General features: G+C 28.3%; 1 protein-coding gene and 1 long non-coding RNA gene across 2 annotated transcripts; both read right to left on the minus strand.

The window, feature by feature from the left end:
• Positions 1-670: 670 nt before the first annotated feature.
• On the minus strand, positions 671-5278 carry LOC114173730 (ARM repeat superfamily protein). Its single transcript, XM_028058300.2, has 6 exons — positions 4636-5278; positions 4047-4118; positions 3644-3829; positions 3424-3531; positions 2073-3226; positions 671-1731 (listed from the first exon to the last, which is right to left on the minus strand). Exons 2-6 carry the CDS (start codon positions 4098-4100, stop codon positions 954-956), a joined length of 2280 nt encoding a protein of 759 aa, XP_027914101.1. The 5' UTR covers positions 4101-4118; positions 4636-5278; the 3' UTR covers positions 671-953.
• Positions 5279-12210: 6932 nt separating this feature from the next.
• Positions 12211-19191, minus strand: LOC114167699 (uncharacterized). The gene is made up of 3 exons (XR_003600317.2): positions 19025-19191; positions 18809-18940; positions 12211-12654 (listed from the first exon to the last, which is right to left on the minus strand). It is a non-coding gene; the product is annotated as an uncharacterized LOC114167699 (long non-coding RNA).
• Positions 19192-22450: the final 3259 nt, after the last annotated feature.

Genomic DNA, 22450 nt, shown 5'->3' on the forward strand with positions numbered 1-22450 from the left:
TTAACATGTCAAAATTTGAAACGAGTCCTTGAAAATGAGATTAGTAGAATAATTTTGAATTTTGATATATTTAGAAACTAATCAGGAAGAACTATATATTTTTAAAGACCAAAAGATATTTCGTCCAATATTAAAAAATGAATTTATTTGTCTGCATGTTAAAATTGTTATTTTTTTAATATATATATATATATATATATATATATATATATAAGTCAATACGAATTAGAGGAATTAACTAAGCGTGATTTAGGAATAGTGGACAGATGTACTCAAGAGTCTATTTTCAAGATTTGAACAGCCCAAGCCAACAATTGACCATTGTGCAAAGATAGTCTTAAATGAAATAATGAATAAAATAGTAATACAAAGGATAATAATATTTTGATTTTTTTTTTAATCTACCATTTTGATAATCACCTTTTAGATAATCACATCATTAGAAAAAGACCAAAATAAATAATTAAAAAAATTGATTAAAAATTAGTCAAAAAAAAATGACTCAAAATATTATTTTCTCCACGTAAAATTGGTTGCAAAAGAAGGTAAAGAGTTGGAAGCTACCCTCCTTTGTCACCAAGACCATACAATTAAACAGAAAGTGTTTAATATATGCAAACACCTTCATTGCAATAATATCTATTTTACAGCAGTATCCAAAGTACTGAAGTGTTTAATAATAATATATACATATATATACAATAAGAATAGACAAGAAATGTGTAATTGGTCTACCTAGTATATTGACATTAAGGGAAAGAGAAATCAGAAAACTGTCTACTGTCGTAACAATTCACATGTCCTGAATTGGAATGTCAATACTGAAAGGAATATATCATCATCAAAAACACAACTGTACATCATCTTACTACCTGTTGTTACAGTGCAAAATTAAGTAGCAGATGCTTTGCGAATGAATCTTCAAAGCTAAAAATTCCGCAAGTGCTAGAAATTCATTGTATTCTTTTGGATTTTGATCCATGTGAACTGGACTTTGAGAATGGTGATAGTTTCTTCAGAAACGTGGATTTCTTCGGTGGTCTATTTTCTTCAGGTGGGTGAGTCTTAGAATCTCCACAAGAGTTGCTGATATTTGGCTCAGAGCAACCTTTATTGTCACCAATCTTGACATCATCCAAAAGATGGATCAATTCCAATGCACTTTTCTTTCCCTTGTCGTTTCCATTCTGGGAGATCAGGCAAAGAGAAATTATGATATTGTCATGCTCACTCATTACTAACTTCAAGTAATCCACATGAGAGCATAGAGAGACTAGAACTGCCAGTGCATGTTCTTGTTCTTCATTATTGCCGGTATTAAGTATTTCAGTAACCGAACTTACGCACCCCTTTGTTTCAGCAACAGAAATCCTACCCTCTTCAGTATCACAAAGATTTTTCAGTATACGTATGCAGTATCTCAAAAGGTTTCTGTCACTGAAAAATGGCAGCAATTTTGGGATGCACTTGAGCGATAGCATGCGGGAACAGACTTCACCAATGAAAGACAAATTGTACATTATTCTAATAGCTTGCTGTTGGAAACCTTTGTTTTCGGAATCAAGAATGTTTAAAATAGAATTGAGAGCACTGGATGCTGCAATTTTAGGTGCATTATACCAACATCCTGACAGTTCTTCCAGTATGGCAAGAATTTCTTCTGTCGCTTCTGAATCAAGAAAACTTGCCAACATAATGAACGTCTCTTCATTCAAATTAGTATTACCATTTCTGCAACAAATGATATGCAAATAACAAAAAAGTCATTCTACTATCAAAAGGCAAGTGCAAAGATAAAAAGATCAAACAATTTTAAGTCTGGAAGAAGATTACAAGAAAAAAAGAGAATAAAATATGATTTATATTCCTTGAAAATTTTAAAACTTTCTCATGATTTCATTTTTGAAGGATAGTAAACATGTTTCAACAAATGAACTGTGCTTTGAAGGATAAATATGAATTAATTTAGATCAAACTTAGCCGAAAAATGACATGAGGAAATATAATAAGCAAAGCACAATAGTTAGCAATATAGAAATAATAAAATTAAGAAAGGGGAAAAGAAATCATGCCTGCAGTTGTTCACAAACTCCAACAGAAGCTGAGTTCCAGCTTTCAATGCTTGAAAATCACGCAGATCATATGCATTGTTGAGAAATCTGAGGAGTGGTTCAACGAAATTCTCTGCAGATACAGAAACAAAAGCTTGGCTATTGCTTTTCAAGTGATCTTTGAGGTCTTGAATGACCTTGCATTGAGAATCCCATTGAAGATTACCGAGTTGAGGCAAGAGCATCAAATCAGTATCATGTATCTCTGTATGAACTTGATGTCTTTCAGAATTGTCACTGTTCCTGATCAGCATAGAGCCACGAGTGGCCCTACCATGCGAGGCATCTGAACTAAAACTAGCATCAAGTGACCCAATTGACATGTTACTAAGATCCACTGGCGGGTTGAAATCATTGAAATAACTTCCTATACTATTAATGGAAGTGCTTGAAGCTTCCCAAGTGGAAATATCTTCTGCATGCCTACTAGGATCTGGAATGGAGACTCCATTTTCTCTGCACCACTTTGATATTAAGTCCTTCATGACCACATTTGGAGTTAAAGCCGTATGGATTAGTGCCTTTCTGGTTTTGGGGCATATATCATTACCCCCATCAAACCACTTTTTTATCCACATCCTTTCATATGTTACTCCTGATTCAATGATAACAGGATCATACATCAACCTTGAGGATATTGGGCATTTATATTCCTCAGGGAGGTCAACTCCACCTAACTCACTGCTGTGAGTTATATACTGATCATAGTTTAAGCTTTGGTCTGATTCCACATGATGGCTTCGTAGAGAATGGCGAGAGTTATCAGTTTCAACATGTTCTTCGGGAGAATAGACCCTCTCCTCATGTTCTTCCACCAGGAGCTTTGCATGCTTTTTCAGTAGATGCAGAAGATATCTCAGTATCTCTTTCTTTGTCAGGTCATGCGGTCCAAGTTTATCCAACAACTTCCTAATAGATCGTTGCTCTGTTACGATGGCTTTCGGGGATGTTATTTTCAGCCGCGATGCTACAGACTGGAGAGCATTAACTTCAGAATCTTCGACTGAATCTGAAGTTGAAGTGAGCAACTCCTCTTTCACAACCCTCCCAGCCTCTTCTTCATCGGGGTCCAGAACAAATCTCGTACACTCAAGATCATGAATTATTCTAGAAACCTGAAAGTTATATTTCATTGTCAACTATATTATTGGAATGAAGTTCCATTTGGGTAGGCTTAAAAAGAAAAATCAGACGAATCTAGTTAATATGCCTGATTGTAATAAACAAATGAGTTTAATGATCCGGTTAAAAGAATCGTAGTAATCCAATAGCATTACAAAGAAAAATTAATAGAGAATACAAGTTTACGGACCTTCACAGCCAACATAACAGGAACCATGTTCTGAATTTGGATTAAGCTTTTCTCCAATAATCGTGTTGTCTTTAGGCATCTTGAGAGTACTGTATCCCCTGTCATAACCTGAAAGTAATATTGAAATTGTTTACTTGAAGGGATCATTTAGGTTAGTAGTATGAAATTGAGTATGCTTTCAAGAAGAAATGGCGTGTGGTAAAGATGAAGAACTACACACCAGGTAGAGTTTGCTGCATTCAGAGCAATGCTGCATAAGTACTCTGGCTTTTTCAATTGTGTTGTTCAGCAAACACAGAGACTCTATTCCTGATGAGAATCCTGGCCGTGCCGCCTCTATGTCTGGAACTATTCTTGAGATTCTATCCACTAATTTTGCAAGTTCTGTGCACATTTTACCATGCACCTGTTAACATAAATTCCATTAATAGATTGGTTAGTTCTAATATCACAGTGCAGTTGAAGAAGGCAACGTCATATCCTGTTGAAGAAAACTGGATAGTAGAAAGTACCACTAACTTCATAGATGACTTTTCTATTTTCCAAGAAAAATCAATATAAGGAGAAGCTCTGGAAAACATTCACAATAAACATAACAGCGAAATTCAATTATAGTCATGTACCTTAAAGGAGCGGGGATTTAGTAAGGCCTCCCCTTCACCAATATCCATTCTCATTAGGAGAGTGTCCTAGACCTGCACATTAAACAAAATTATTCATATTGTTTGAAATAATACTAATACAGTAATATCTAAATGAAACCATATTTACTAGAACTGAAAACATATTTGCATCTAAACTAAAATGCTACAAATACTTTTTTTCCTTTATTTATCTTTTTGCTATTTTACTAACCTATACTGTAAATACATGATTTTTGTTGTAATTCTTTAAATAATGTAGAGATTTTATATTTTGTCTTTTGATTGAGATCAAAAGAGTTGTGATAAATATAAACTTCGACGTGAAATTTGGTTCTATTCACCCTATCAGAGACACATGGCTTCTTGGACTCATATGGATTGTCCCGATGCAAACTGAGATATAGTGAGTTGGGAAAAAATTATATTCAATTCGAATTTTTAAACCTAGATTGGTATACGGTTAAAAAATCAATATTTAATTCAGACTAAAGTTAAAAAGGAAATCCCAGAACACTGTAAGAAACAATAATTCACGTAGAGTTAAGATGATGAGTAAGAAGCAACTTACAAGAACTGTAACAGAAGCAATTCTTTATAATCTCCCTTTATCCGCACCAAAATTCAGATTAATTACTACAGAATTCAAATACTGGTTTCGTTCTCAACGCAGAAAACTCAACAGGGGTATGAATTTAACATGAAGCAGTGTCTTCGGAGGCAGCTCTAAAGTGAACAAAGGAACAGTTGAATGGAATCATAATCTATTCTGGGAACAACGGTTGACCCTCTCTAGAGAGAGAGAGAGACATACGATGAACTGAATTGATTAAACAACAAAATCTGATACTTAACCAGAAATATTAATCAGAAACAGAAAGCAATAAAAAGGAGAAGATGATATTGTTCGGTGAAAGCAAAGCAAAGGAAGCGTGGATTCGAAAAGGTTGACGAATCATATAACTACTACCCATGAAAGCAAAAACAACAAAAGTCTCCTCTTTAGGATGAGTAGTATCTGGTAATGAGTTATTGTGCAGAGAGTTACGAGGAAGGAGTGAGAGAGAGAGAGAAAAGAGCAAGAACAAGAGGAAGAGAGACCCGTCAACGTGATTATAGTTCTCGAATAACAGCATGACCAAGTCAACTAAACCCAACAATTTCTCTCCCTTTCTCTATTACCCAGCAGTGGGAATGGAATTTTCGATTCTTTCACTTCTACTCTCAAATTATGATCTCACTTCACGTAAAATATTAAACAAGGAACAAACTAATTCATTACAAATATCTAACAATTATTATATATATATATATATATGACGTATTATATGTGCACATAGTCTTTTTTTATTTTATTTTAGGATCTCTTACCATAAAATTATAAAATAAAATCAGTTAATTTTTTTTTAAATTGAATTAAGTCGTCATGATGGAGAACAATATTAAAGATGAAGTCATCATTCACTCGATCGATTTCTCTTTTTTATTTTTTAAAAGGTAATGTCATCTTTAGAGATGATGATTTATTTTAATTGAAAGGTGAAGTAATCCTTTATTATCACCACTTCACTTTTCACACTTTTCAGGTTTTTTATTTTCCTTTTTTCAAAATTTTAGTTTTTACTGTTTTTTTTCAAAATGATATTGTCTTTAAAAAAAAAGAAATTTATGAAAGAATGATTTCATCTATAATATTATCTCTATCCTAATGATTTAACTTTGATAAAAAAAAATTAATGAACTCCTATTTATAAAATTCACTTCAAAGGGAACCTAAAATAAAAACTCCAAAAAAAAAACCGCACATTTAATACAAACAAGTCAAATAGTAATATGTTTCATTCATAAAAGATCACAGTTTAGAAATTAGGAATTTATTTATTGTGCTACATAAATATATATATATATATATATATATATATATATTATGTAATTTATAATAGTTTGTTGATGAGAAAATAAATGATGATGATTGTGGGAAAGTGTGTGATGGAAGAAAGAGGTGGTGGTGGCTATGAATGACGTGTATGTGTTGACTGAGACAAAAAGCTGATGTTTCAACCGCAGACTCCGTTGAATTGAATGCTGCAATGCAATACCCATTATTAAATTAATTATATACAATGCAATTAATACAAGTCAGTAATATTTTATAAGTCAAAACCCCAATTCTTAGTGCTGCTACTACCAACGTCTTCCCAAGTTTCTTTCACCCCCTTTTACTTAGACCTGGTATTTATTTATTTATTTATTTACAAAAGAAAAATATTATATACATTTTCATTCATTTTACAAAATGTAAAAATACCCTCTTAAAAACCAAAGTTCATTACGAGAACAGGTCAAATATTACCTATTAAAGATAAGGGGCAAACGATTCTCCCATCCTTGAATTCAAATTATTGTCTAATATGAAAAAAATCATGGAAGTTTTCAACGATATAGTCGGTGACAGTTTTTAACGATAGTGTAACTGTCAATTAATTGATCTAATTTACCTACATCTTTTAATATTTACTATCAAACGAGACAATATCAGGACAAGGGAAACATAGTAATTAATAAAGAATTTGTGATCATGCAAAAAATTTGTTTCTATTTTTTTTTGTTATTTTAGTGATGATACGTTAAGCATAGGAATGACAACTAAATTGTTTTATATGAATATTGTCCAAATTTGCTAAAAAATGAAAACTATTAAATGGATATAAATGTTATATATAACTAATATTCAATTTGTTAAATTTAATATAAGAACAAGATAAATATGTATATTTATCTTGTTCTCTTGTTTTAAATTATTCAATACATGTAGTTTATAAGGTGATTTAAAAAATTCTATTGTCAAACCAATCTTATATCTCTCGGTGTTTGAGGAGGAATTGAAACATTAATTTTTTACATTTTTTTTAATTTTACTACTAAGTCAATCTTATAATTATTATTATGATTAATTAGTTAAAAAAATCTTTCATTATTACATGTCTCTATTGTGTTATTGTTTTGTGTGTTTCACATGAAAGCCCACTTGTTAACTTTAGTAATGATAATAATTGGAGTAGAAGGAAGGAAAATGATAGGAAAGTGAGAGCATTACTTGTGTGGATTTGTTTGAGTTTATTTAAGTTACCCTCTTTTGTTGGCATTATTACTCTCCATTGATTTGTTGGTTGGTGACACCAAATATGAAAGACTACGGAAAAAGAATATGTTTTTTTTAAATGACTCGTGAGCCCCACCCTACCTATCACGTTATTTAATTATGCTAAATTTCATTTTTGTTGAAAAAAATATTAATTTAATTCGTCATCTTTTGTCTTGTTAACACACTCACTATGTAAAGAAACATATTTCGAAAATTATGAAAAATCATTTTTGATAGAAAGAAACGTAGAAGATTATGATATTTAGCTTCGCGTGGTTGATACTGGGAGAGAGAAAACAGACGTTTGATGAAAAAAATGTATTGAAAAATGGATAATTGATTATGTTGTAAGTATAATAAAGTATGTTTTTAAAAATATATATTTGTAAGTGTGTTTTTTTATATTTAATTAATTATTGAACACTTATAGTTAATAGTGAGTTTATTATTATTATAAAAAAATAAAAAGAGAATAGTGAGAAAATTATTAATAAAAAGTAAATTTTTTATTTTATTTTGTTGCTCGTAAACGGGATAAAAAAAACCATTTTTTCACTTTTATTTTATTTTATTTATTGCTGACATCACTACCAAAGCAGTGTTAAAGATGTCTGATATTTCTTTGTGGGCCAATACATAAATACTATTTACAAATAAGACTTTGTATACACGTGACTTGTTGTATGGTTTAATTAAAAATAGCATTCACCACTATTATCCATTTAATACAAGGAACTTCAATTCTCAATTAATAGATTAATAATATAAGTTTTACTTTTATCATAAATTTAACTATTTTCAACTGTTTTTATTAAAATTGGTTTTGTATTAAAAAAAGGTAGTTACTGATGAAATTTTTTAATAAATTACTTGATCATGGAAAAAGAACTTTGTTGACATTATTTAATACAAAATGTTAATTACAATAGTCGAGTTGATGGTAGTCAAGTATTTGGCTAGCCGGTAAAGTTTCGGTATCAATAAAAAGAAAAATGATATTTTAACTCACTTTTTTTGACTCACTTTTAATTAATTACTTCAATCACCATTAAATAATTTTTTTTTATTCTTTTTAGTGATGTGATGTAATGATCTAATGGTGATTAAAGTGATGGGTTAAAAGTGGGTCAAAAAAAGTTAGTTAAAGTATCATTATCCCAATAAAAATTATAATATACTAGAGTAAACACAAGCACGATAACATATGTGTGTACACATTTTTTTAATATGCATGATATTATATTAGTAGTTGATGATATTGATGTATGAAAAAATAAAGTGAAATGTATGGAGAAAATATGAAAAAAATAAGTATTGATGAATAGGAGAAAAAAAGAAGAAAGAGATAAATAAATAGTTTTATAAAAACTTATAAAAGTAACAGTTAATTTTTAAAAATTTAACAAATAATTATATTGTAAAGGGTAAAGTTGAAATTATGAAAAGTTCACACAAAAGAGAGAATCTCTTTATATATAAATATAGATTATCTGGATTTTAATTCAAGATGATTGAAAATGAAAATTTTTATTTCTTTTAGCAGGGTAAAATATAATTAAAATATTTTTTACAAAAGAAATTATTTTTTAATTCTTTTATTCATACAATAAAAGTCAATGCATAAAAAGAAAATATGAAAAGAAAAAATTAGATCGTAAAGAAAAATAATAAAACGTAAAATTTGGAACAAAGGACATTAATAATTTTGTTGTCAAATATATTTTGAACCACAAATTTGAGTTTAGATTCTCTACTAAAACTTTTTTATACAAGTATAATAAAGGCACAACAAAAAATTTGAATAAAGAATCCAAATTTCATATATATTATATAAAATGAGTACTATTAAACTCTCATTATTGTTCTCATGATAATTTTAAAAACCTTCAAAACAAATATAATTTTAAAATTTTCAAATATTCTTTTATAAATATATTAGATATTTATCTACTAAATAGATGAATTAGATTACATTTTATGGAATTCTTAACTTTTATATCAATTTTTTCATCTTTATATTCTCTCTATATATATATATTAGTGAGGTAAAAATTATACGGTTGTACTGTTTGTTTAAAACAGGTAATAGGAAAATAATCTTTTTATTATTAATTTTTGACAACTTTCTCTTATAATTTATTAATTTTTTATTTTTTTAAATATTTCAAAACTATTAAAAAATGACATATTGTAAAAAAATGATTAAAATTGAATAGATAAAATATCATTATTTGCATGAATAAGATGGTTTTGGAAAGTTTGTTACTGACACACCAGATTCCGTGCAGAAGTTTTGACCATCACTTCATATGCCACTAGAAGAGGCTCAGAGAACGCAACATATCAATTTATGTGTGAAAGCTACCAAGCTAAAATCCGAAGGAAAAATCACGTTTCTGAAAAATTGCCTTCTTCTCACTTGTGTTCATCATTGCTCAAATTTTTTATGACACCTTTACTTTAATATTCAAAAAGCTTTTAGATACACCTTATATTTGTTATTTTATTATTTAATTTCCTCTTTTATAAATACAAAAAGTTATTTTTTTAATGATTAAAATACCTCTAAAAATAAATTATCAAGTGGTCCATATACAGTGTTAAAAATCATTTTTCTTTATCTTTGTCAACTCTATTAGTAGGAATATAAATATGCTATTTTCTATTGCTGAAATTTACTAAAATTACATTTGTTGGGAGTATAATTTTTAGATAATGATATTTTGAAAAAAAAAATTATCCAATTTTAACCTATTATTTTAATATTTTTAAATTATTACATCGCATCATTAAAAAAAATTAAAATAAATAATTGAATGGTAATTAAAATGATAAATTAAAAGTGAATAAAAAAATGAGTCAAAATATCATTATTTATCATTAGATCCTCTCATAATTTTATAAATTTTAATCAATAAAAAATGTGTTTTTTTATTTCTACTTGACAGCGGAGGTGATTAAACATTGTGCTAATTAAGATGGATGACCAAAAAATAGTTCAACATGTGCTAATTTAAACATCACTCTTTTGTGTGGTGCAAAAAAAGTTCTAAAATTATAGATAAAAATTATATTTAGTATAGTTTCTTAAATTGTATTTTATATTTTTTTTGCCAACTTAAACTTCACTCACACCCAAGTCACACGATGTGCAATTTTGAGTGTTGCAAGAGTGACGTAGTTTGATTGCAACAGTGTAATACCCAACTCATATTAAAATTATATTTAAATATGGCTTTGGTTACTTAAACTTGAGTTTGTTTAAAATTTAAATTAATTTTCGGTCTCATAATTTAAAAACAATTGTCAAAATAAATAAGAAATATAAATATACAATTGAGTATATAATTATAAGTTATTGTTTGTCAAAATTATATTTGAATATGACTTTAGTTACTTAAAATTGAGTTTGTTTTAAAAACTAAAATCAATTTTAGGTCTCTTAATTTAAAAGAAATTGTCAAAATAAATAAGACAAATATGTGATTAAGTATATGGTTATAAGATATTCTTGAGAGATGAATTTTAAATTTAATTAAACCTTATAAAATCGGTTTATAAGATAAAATTTACAATTATAAAATAAAAATAAATTGTGATATATATATATATATATATATATATATATATATATATATATATATATATATTTACAAGGAGGTGATACTAACTATTTAACAAGGTTTCTATATACACTGTTTTTTATTTTTGGTCACGTTCTAACTTAAATGTATAAAATTGTTATCTATACATAGAAATTGGCACAATTATATAATTGTGATTTAAAAATTACTAAACGTCACATTTTATCAACTTAAGATTTAGGCAACATTTTGTAAATGTTGCTTTCAGAAAATGTAAGCTAAACAATAAAATGGTAGTTTCTTCTATGTGCTATTTCTCTCTCGATTACACTTTACACTATGAATCTACTTTACATTTAAAGATTAGACTACGTCTCAACAAATAACTAAAATGTTATCATTTTATTTTAAGTTTAGTGCAAGTAAACATTGATATTTATAGACAACTATTATTAAAATGTGAATAATTTATACCACATTTGTAGTAAACATTGATACTTATAGACAACTATATTAAAATGTGAATAATTTATACCACATTTGTTAAATTATGGATAATTTAACTTTAAATACTTCATAACGTGACTTAATAATAATTAAATTGTTGTATGGTGAATCAATTGTCCCGTAATGGAGGTTAAATAAACTGAGTCATAATCGAATCGTTGCATTTTTACGACTTTGAAGGATTGCACCCTAACTATTATTTATAACTTTAGTGATAAACGCTCAATCCAACAATTAACATCACAACCAGGATCACATGTTCAATTGACAATGAAATAATTATTTATAAGGGAGATTGAAAAAAACATATGTCTAGCCTCTAAGCTTAAGATAACCTTAATCACTTATTAGCAAACTAAAAATATTCAAACCTAGCCTAGCCCATCACGAGTTGGTGGGTTAAACAAATTGGCTCACTAACTCACTTAATTAAAAAAATACAACTTTTATTTCTTCAGTCTCAAAAAACTAAATTATAATTGTGATTAAAATCTAAATACACTTCAATACAATCCAAAATAATGTTTAACCTCAAATACAAACCAAAATCACAATTATTACGTTTGCATTTGTCAACCCAATATGTTGACTAAAAAAAACAGCTCAACTCAACCCAACTATAAAAAAAGTGGTTGGGTTGGTGAGTCAATCTGGCTCACCACGGGTTCAATCCAGGTAGTCTGAATTCTTAGTGGACGAAGCCAAAATTAATCCGTACTAAAATTTGTAAAAAAATTTCAATCCAACCCAACTCGAACCCATGATAAGTCAGGTTGGTCCACAGGTTTTGACCCACTTTGACGGCTCTACTTGAGAGCTTGAGACTCTATGTTAGGACTCATGTCCGATCATACCTTCCAATCCCATCTTATTCATGTGGTATTAATGTGCAATTAGTTAAACAATCATGATAATGTCATTAAGACATTTAAGTTACTCTTAATAATATTAAAAAGAGTGTTTGTACTTACAAATACATTGGATTTAAACTCTAAACAATAGATTAAACAGGGGTGACAATAATAATAAAAAAAAAACCATTAAATGTTCTGGCTTAGAGTTCTCGATATACTTCTGAGCTAAAACAACAAAAAATTTTATGGAAGGTTGGCGAATTTGTAAGCATTACTTTTATGGAAGTGGACTTCAAGTGATGAGAATATTATTCCATGTTTGGACAATATTATACAAGAACAAGGGCCACTAAATGCAGATTCCCCACACTACATATCTTCCCAGTTGCTCATACCCCCATCAAATGCTCTCAAAGTATCTACCTTCAATATACTCTAACTTTCCACTCCAAACACTAATTCTTTCTTTAACCAAATTCATCCCTTGTCGTTATTCCCACCTTTAACAAACAAATACTTAGTGGCAGAATCAAAAACATACTGATGAAAAGAAAATTCAAGATTAATGCATAAGGAAAAACACTACTGAAAATGGTAACACCACAGTTACGGATTATAAACACTTTTTATTACTGCTTTTTTTTAGTTTAATTCATTGCCAATTGAGAGCATAAGTATAACAGAAATAGGGTTTTATGATTTTATCAAGTTACAGTAAAAAACAATGAATAACAAAGATATTGTAACTGTTGGTCTGTTTTATATACGACAAAAAAAAAATGTGTGCATTGTGTGTGGATATAGACTTCTTATCTTCAATATAGAAATTATTCAAAAAAGTCCATATTCTGAAACTGACTTGTCACTTTCAGCTTGATATTCCACAAAACTGACGTCACCCATTTTTTTAATGCAATCACTAATTTTATTCCTGCCGCAAATATTAAACATTGGGAATATCTTTTAACTCATCATAAGGTTCTTAAAAGCTAGTGACATCTTTTTTAAATTTGAAATTTAATATCAGGTTCTGAAAATGAGATATATTATTCACATTAGTTATTTAAATAGATTGCTTTATCTTAAAGATTAATTTGTTTGTCAAATATCAGGTTAAATGGTACCTCTTCCAAAGTCTCTTTCACTGTACACAAATATAAATTTGAAATGAAAAATAATATTTAATGTTCAAATTAAACTTTTGTTTTTTTCCCGTCATCTTATCCGTGTCTTTTTCTTTTCTTTATTCTTCTTTTCTCTCTCTTTCATTTTAACGTCTCTTTTTCCTCTTACTTCTTTATTTTCTTTAATTTTTTTCTTCTTTAAATTTCAGTAAATCACATCTGTTATAGTAAATTATAAAGTTTGAGACTCCAGTTCAAGACCACTGCGTTGTTTACTGTTTCTATTAAAAATTTTATTAAAAAATTAATATAATTATTATTGTATTTAAATAAATAATTTATTAACACAATTATATTTAATTTTTATAGTGAAATAAATGGTTAATTGTTTTATTGTCTTATGGCTTCCAGGTTTATAAATGACCTATTAAGTTTTTTTTTAAATAAAACAATAGATTCAAAATTTTGTTTGGATTAGAAATACACAAAAACGATAATTGCTTATTATTAAATGATCTATCTTATATGGTTCTAAGGTAAATGGTAGTTTGTAAGGTATTAATATTCAGCCGAAGAACAAAACCTATCTGATACATCTAACTTAAGTTTATTTATGGCAAAATAACTTAAACTCATCTCATGCGTATTTGATTTCTAAAGTCTAAATATCATAAATATATGTTATTTAAATCATCATTAATTTGGCATGGTATAAAGGATGTTCTTGAAAATACTTTTTGGACACTAGGTAAGGATAATTGTATTAATCTTTGGAATGATTGTTGGTGTTCTGACATTTGCCTATCTAAATTAGCTAAAATTCCTTATTTTGATAGAGTAAGGTTATTCTTTGTTGTTAGTTCGACATGGATAGGTACTCACTAAACTTTCATTCTTTTGTTGTTAATTTATGTAATTTTTCTTCTTTAACGGTTAATGAAAATGAGGATGTACCTAATTGGATTCTGGATGATACTAGTGTGATTTCTCCAAAAGTTGTAAAAAGGTTTTACTCTTCTGCTATGGAATGTGTGGATTGAGAAAAGTTGATTTGGTTAGATGAGATGTCACCAACTAAAAGTTTAGTTCTTTAGAAGTTGTTGTATGATTGTTTACCTATTGATTTGGAGGTTAAAAAAAAATGAGTGATTTTATCATCTATATGTTTGTTTTCTGTGTGATAATAATGTTGAATATTTCTCTCATTTATTCTTTCATTGTTCTATTATTATACTGCATTCAGTTGTGATTATAATATGAATTTATCAATTTTCAATTGTAGTGCATTATTCAATATATCCGGAATATATCATCCAGCAAAATAATATTCATTTTCGGTAGAATTCTTAGTCACAAGAAAAATAGGCAGATGCCGACAAACCAACCATTACCTTTACAGAAAAAATCCCTTTAGCATGCTTGTGGATATGCAGTAATCATGCACAGTTGAATAAGATTTAAAAAGTATGATTGGCAGTACAAATCCGTAAATAAACATAGTCTAAATATACATGGAAGAAAGACACAATTTGGCTGGCTAATCACGCAAACAGCAAAATCAAATCACCAAAAAAGAGTATCTTAAGCAGGAAGAAGATATATATGATAGCAAGTTGAAAGAAATTATTCAATAACCTAACCGAACTATATGAAGTGAAATCTTATTGGAACAAACATTTCCTAGATAAAGATTCTTTAAAAATCAACTACCATTAAGTTCACTAAAATCCGGTCCTAATTCACGTCTGGGCAAAAAAGTCTGCAATCTATTTTGTAGGTTGCACCGCTCTAACCAGAAATGGTTCAGAATCACCAGTTGATCAATGGTTTCAACTACTTTCTATGAGACACATTGACAGTACATATGTTTGTCTTAACATTTTAATAATAGTTCACGATAAATTGAACTGTAAGTAGAGGTTTTAATCAGTTCTAGAATCAATGAGCTCAGGGCATTTAAATACCAAATCTATTTTTTCTCACATTGACCTTTTTGTACTATTTTTTTCTCATAAATATATAACTTTTATTATAAATGTGAGAAGGAGATTATTTAAATGTCCCTAGGAAGCTAAAGAAAAATATATACAATTTTGCCTCTTATAACACAAACTTTATCATCTATGTTGCCAAATCAAACTTACCTGAGTGACATCAATGTCAATAATCCTGTATAGAAGCTTCATCATCTATGTTGTAAATTTCAAACTTTATGATTTTATACTTTGACCCAACTTTGGTGTCCACAAATCATAATCTTATTAATTATTAAGAAAACTAAATAATGTTTTACTCTTCTCTCTTATCCTTTTCTATTTTGGAGCTGTGAAATGTTTACGAAGAAATCTCTATCGAAGACTAAATTATTACGCTAATCTAATATTCTAAAAATTGTGCACATTTTCTGATTTTTATTTCGTTCATCATTAAATTTGAGTCTATTTTTTTTTCTTTTGATGACTTAAATATGTGAAATTTGTATAGGTTAAATATATTTTTATTTTTTAAACTTTGAATCTAAATTAAAAATCATCTGGGTTCTAAATTTTGATATAATTTAATCTTTAAACTTAAAAAATGAGCAGAAATAATCCTCCAAACTCAATTGTTTTCAAAAATTTTAACATATCAGATGACATTTCAAGGTTAACGTCTCAATTATTTACACATTCAGCTCAAATGTTAATTTAAACGATGTTTAACACATTAATTTTTTTTAATGTTGTTAAATAAAGAAAAATTATATTTTAAAGTTTGAATCAAAACATATCAAAGTTTAAAACATAAACAAATTCTAATTCCAAGTTGTAGTAATAACATATTTAACTCAATCATTATTATGATTCAGACCTATGTAAGCTATAATTTAAATTAGGCAATAGATCATAACTTTATTTTACGATTACTTATGGATTAAATCAAATGATATTTTAATTTAGTTTGGTTTGTTATTATATTATTTGATTGAATATTTTAATTACACTTTTTGTTTTTCAATATCCAGATTCATAACATAAGTTACCGTGGTAATATAGATTGCATGTCTATGATCTTGTGAATCGATAATTTATATTACATTTCATGCATTTACATTTCAATTTATTTTATTAAACCTCCTAAACTACATCTTGCACTCCTAGAAATTTGTGTACTTAAGAATGGACCTAAATGTAACCTTATGTAGATAAATTTAAGGAAAATATAGTTCTTATGACATTAAATCGTTACCACGCATTAAATTTTATTAATTGTTTTCTTTTAACCTTAAAAGCTCATATACTAGTAAAGGATAAATTGGTTGGAATCGCGAATATGGACATTATCACACTTGGCTCATTGTTATTATCTCGGGTATAAACTAATCATCAATATGTGTTTTGTCATATGCATAGACTATCAACTAATGTATAACAAGAAAATTATTAAATAGGACTAAATTTAAAGAAAAAATAATGTGTCATTATATTATTAAATTAGAAGTCACTTTATAAAGATTATTGGCATTTAAAATAATCTTTATTATTATAAAAAATTATAATTGATTTATAAAATAGAGTCTAAATTGATTTTTAATATTAGCTATCAAAATTTTAACAAATTACTATCATTGATTCTAAATTAATCTTTATTTATAAATTAGAGACTACTTTAGAATTAATAACAAGTAACTATAAAATCCTAATAACTAATGTCTAATGTTAAAGATCAATTTAGACTCTAATTTATAATTATTATTTTTTATTTATAATAGAGACTATATTATATACTAATAACTTTTAGTTTGTAAAATATTTTCTAATTTAGTCAATACAATAACTAATTATTTGTTGTCTGTAAGTTTAATTACTATTTAATTTTTTTCTTACAGTAATATATCAAACCTGACATACTATATTCCACGGACAAAATTGAGGAATATCTTGGTTAAAAGGCTTGAGTATTAGGTGGTGGCCCATGAATAACTTTACTTTTAACTAAAACTGTTGATGAGTGAGTGACCTTGATCACATTTCTCATATTCCACTTGTCCTTTGTCCTGGTTCGTATTGTGGTTCCTATGGGGAAAAGTTGTACTTCATGTTCGCTTCCTTTTGAAAATCCTACAGTCTCAAGGAATAAACCCTCCACCATCGTTCTTCCTGCTTATGTGGAGCTAGCTTCACCATTTCTTTACCATGTCAACACCCCTCCTTCACTAAAACGACCATCATTTTCCTATCATTATTATTGATGGTGAAATTCAATGAAGTCACTTTTCAATTCTCTATAAATCTTTCCCTGCCATCCTTTCTGCCTGTTAAAATAGCTATTGCTTTTGAGTACTAAAAACCTTCAACTTCTTATCTTCAGATTCATGGAAACAATGGCAAAGAAAAACGACAAGGGAACAACATATAGGTGACACAAACCCTGTAAGGAGGGTAAAAGACACAATGAGATCCTCAAGGAAGATGTCTGACGCATTGAACATGGTCAAGTATCGGATCCCTCTTAAACAAACAGTATGGTTGACACCTCAGGCATTGGTAATAATGAATAGATCTGATATGATACACCACCTTTTTCCTGTTAAATGAGCGAACAGAAGTGCAGATATTCCTAAATTCCATTTTGTACAAAATACGTAATCCATTAAATCTACAAGTGAACAAGAAAAGTCACAATAATATGTTTCCTTTTTGAAAATGACTTGACATTTTTTTTGTTGGCTCTTTATAGGCCATACTATACATTTTGCGCATCAAACTTCTAGTCATACATAATGCCAAATTCTATCCCGGAGCATCCCTTTCAAGTTAATATTCCGGAGTGCTGGTGAAATTAATAACCAACTCTTCAAAAATGTAATCATTGGCTCATAAATACTATTTCAAGGTTGAACCATCCCATAAAGCTTGATCCATTAAGTGTCTGATGGGATACAAGCTATAGAAATTTTCTTTTGTTGAGAAGAAGCTCTCTAGCTTCTTAACTGTCACAGGGTCCACTGAAAGGCCTAGCAACGGTTTCATTGGTCTAATAGTATATAGGAGACTCAATGGTAGACTTATCTGAACCACGTATTATCATCATAACCATCATAATCATGTGGTCTAGTATCCATATTTGATGCTTCAGACTGTATCTATCTTCAGTTTAAAACTCAGAAATCAATTTCCTAAATTAGATCCACAGATGCATCACTTGATTGCTAACTTTCATCTCATGTGACATGAATGAAGCCTCTAACGAAGAATTGCATATCGAGTAACCCGGTTTTTAAACTATACCGTCATCATTGAAGAAATTCTTTAATAAAAAAACACATTTAGATGGCCAAAATAGCTGGGGACAGTATGTTTCGAGGGAAATTTGTGTGGAAGAACAGAATCAAGTCAATTAGAACGAAAAAATAGCGTAAAGCAGCAAAGAGGGGAAAAGACAAGTGGAAGCGCAGAGAGCGAATAATTATATTTGATGCAAATAAAAACAAATTAAGAAATGGCAACACTGGGAAACAGAACAAGTATAGATGGAGATAAAGGCTTACGTAACGTAGCACGAACACCTTTTCCATAGATTATTGATGCGCATTAAGCAAATGGTGCAGAGTATTAAACGATTGCCTTACTCCAGTTATTCTTGATTCTGACTAAGCGTGCGACAAAACCATATGGCGCATCTGAAACCAAAGACAAAATAATTTCTTCTAGTTTTAGGGCATTTGAAGGAAGTGAATGATAAATTAAGAGCATCGTATACATACCTGAACTCTGAAAAAACGGTGCAACGGAAATTGTATCCCAGAACGACGCAAATTCTAGGGTGGGAAGGTTCATAAAGGCATGGAGTTCTATTCTTATCAGACAAGAAAGAGAGAGCGAAAAGAAGAAAAAAAAAAAAAAAAAAAAAAAAAAAAAAAAAAAAAAAAACTAGTCCGTGAAACGAAAACTATAACGTGAGGTCGTGGATCTTCTCTAATTGAGAAAAACGGAGTGTTCAGTTTTAAAATTGCGCAATTCGTTTATACTTTTAGCATAAACTTTATATTTTAGTATAAATTTTATATTAATTGTATATAAACATTACTAAATACCAGCCGGCAACGAAATTATTATATTATTTTATTTCTCCACTCTTCTCGTATTAGAGACTACACTAAGTAAAAGAAAAACTAGCTATTATGAAGGAAAAATAATCTCCATCCACAGAATAGGATATTCCCTTATAAACATGTTGCTTTATAAAAAATTAGAAGAATATATCTTATTATAATAGATATGGTTTTAAAAACTATAGATCTAATAAGGGGATATTGTTTAACTTCAATATATTTCAACAAAAATATTAAAACAGTAAATTTATTGATTTCCTTTCTTATATGTCATTTTACTTTTTCACTTTACTTCATATGAAATTCAGGTTCGTACTTAAATTTTCATTGTACATATATGTAAGTAATGATTAAGAATTAAACACATTATTTAAAATTATGTATACAATTATATAATCTAATAAGTATTTTAACTTTTCATTGATAAAAATAGTAATGACAAGAACAAATATCATTAATAAAGATTATAGGAGAATTCATAAATATTGTTTGTCGAATAACATTGTTAGAATCACTCACTCCTCATCTAATATATTGTCCTTCTTAAAATGTTCTATTACAATTTTATCTTTAAAAAATAGAAAAAGGAAAGGTATTTAAAACTATTTTAAATCTTTGACTTTTAGAGTGTTTAGACTATTAAATTTGTGGTACGAACAAACATAAAGGTTAAATTATTTCATATTTGTTAGAAGTCCACATCAACTAAACATAAGATCAATTCACAGTATATAAGTGAGTGTACAGTGGCGGAACTTAGAGAAAAAATTTAGGAGTGCCAAATTAAATTTGTTATATATAATTTTCTTTTAGTTACAAAAAAAAAGTTTTTTATTTTTTCTCCTCATTTCCTCTTCTTAAAACAAACACACATAATAGTAGAATTCAAATATATATGACTATTATTCGCTATTATATCATGCTATTATATCATGATACCAAACCATGAATATCATTTTAGATTAGTCCTTTGTACCTCATCAATTTGATTCGATGAGTATTGTCAAATTTGAAGATGTTTTTTCCGAATCGTGTTCTAATGAATTTTTAAATTCATTATATACAGTTTTAAGAACTTTAAAGATTTGATTTTCATTGTCTAGAATTCTTGGTTCTCATGAAATTTCTCATGAAAAATTTAGTTAACATATATACATTTTTTTCATCTTTATGACAAACCTTCTTTAAATAAAGAATCAGTTTTTTACTCTTTATCATAATCTTTCTAATATAAATTTATCACATCTCACCTATTTAGAAAAAAATAAAATTTATATTCAGAAATCATTTATCACATCTCACCTATTTAGAAAAAGATACAATTTATATTCAGAGATCACAATTATCACAATGCAAGACATAACAAAACTCATACCACTTTAATTAAATAAGCAACACGGTATAAATTCAAAACTGAAAAAAAAAATTACCATAGGCAGCAGAAAACACAAAATTCCTAAATATCATTTATAATAATTTGAGAAAAAGTATAATTAGGATTCATACCAATTTTATAAAAGAATATCTAAAATCATAATTAGGTTTATACTAATTTGTGATAAACTTAATTTGGAGAAACATCCTAAAAAGAATGATAAATTTATCTCTCATTGTATTTATTTCTCTTCACACACTTTCACAATAATTTACACTGTACAAAAATCTTATAACAAAAAAAATCTTAATCTCTTTTATAAATCAATGTCTCAATTAAATTTTTTATTTTATCTTTTATTATAATTTTCATAATATAAATTTAATATAAAAAATATATAAATATAATTGAATATATATATATATATATATATATATATATAAAATAAATTCCAAAAAAAACAATATTTGCAGGAGTCGTGGCTCTTCTCGGTCAAAGCATAGTTTCGCCCCTGTGAGTGCAATTCTCATCTTACAAGCTAGTTTTATGAAATTGAGTTAGGCTTAAAACACACTTCTAAGATGATATCACAACTAATTAAAGTTTATCAAATATCATTATTTTCAGTGATAGCTCAAAGTTTTGTTTTCATCCACGTATGCATGTGTGTACACAATCTTAGTTCTCACTTGAAATTTCTTTCACGATACATTATTAACTATTACCTGAACTTTTCAGGGGAGAGTGTTTGAATGAAAAGGCAAAGATTCTCGAACCATAACCCATATCTAATGTCTGTACGAAAAGGACTGCACTGCCACAACCAAACAATGTCATTGGTGCATTATGAATGAGCCTACAGAAACATAAGCTTCCTTTCACTCAACTTTTATGCATTCAGTTTATGGTATTTCTTTCTCTTACGTGCTGCTAACTGTTACAATATATTCATAGTATCATCTATATGCTTTTATTGAGGGTATCAAAACCACAATTATTGGAAATAAAAATTATTTAAAGTATTATTCTCTCTTAAATCTAGGATAAAGTGTATTTTGATTCTTAAAAACTTATACAACTTGATTTTAAACTTTTTGTTCTTCGACTCTCTAAAAGTAAAAAAAGTGGGTAACATTAAAAAAATATTGTAAAAAAATGCACTCTGGTCATAATTTACAATAGAGCAGCATTTAGAAAAAGTACGCATGCTTTCTATAGACATGGTTATCGAACTCTGTTCCACAAAGTTTTCTATAAAAAAAAAAGGGTTAAGTATATTTTTAGTCTTTGAACTTTGGCCCAAAATTGGAATTTATCTCTGGTTGAAACTTTGATAAATTTTGGTCCCTAAACTTTAAAAATGAATGAATATAGTCCTTTTAACCCAATTTTGTTAACTTTTTTTTAGGTTTCAAACGCATTTCTCAGTAAATATTGGAGTTGTTTATGCTGTTTGACACATTCTCGACTTAATATTCACTCTGAAATGCGTTCGAAACCTAAAAAAAAGTTAACAAAATTGGGTTAAAAGGACTATATTCATTCGTTTTTAAAGTTTAGGGACCAAAATTTATCAAAGTTTCGACCAGGGATGAATTCCAATTTTGAGTCAAATTTCAGGGACTAAAAACATACTTAACCCAAAAAAAAATGTTGATCAACTTGCACAACAGAAAACTGAGTAATTAGAGAATTAAAAATTT

The sequence above is a fragment of the Vigna unguiculata genome, chromosome 2 (assembly GCF_037176805.1).
Source record: "Vigna unguiculata cultivar grain cowpea cultivar isolate G323 ecotype 2 chromosome 2, ASM3717680v1, whole genome shotgun sequence".
Lineage (NCBI taxonomy): Eukaryota > Viridiplantae > Streptophyta > Magnoliopsida > Fabales > Fabaceae > Vigna > Vigna unguiculata.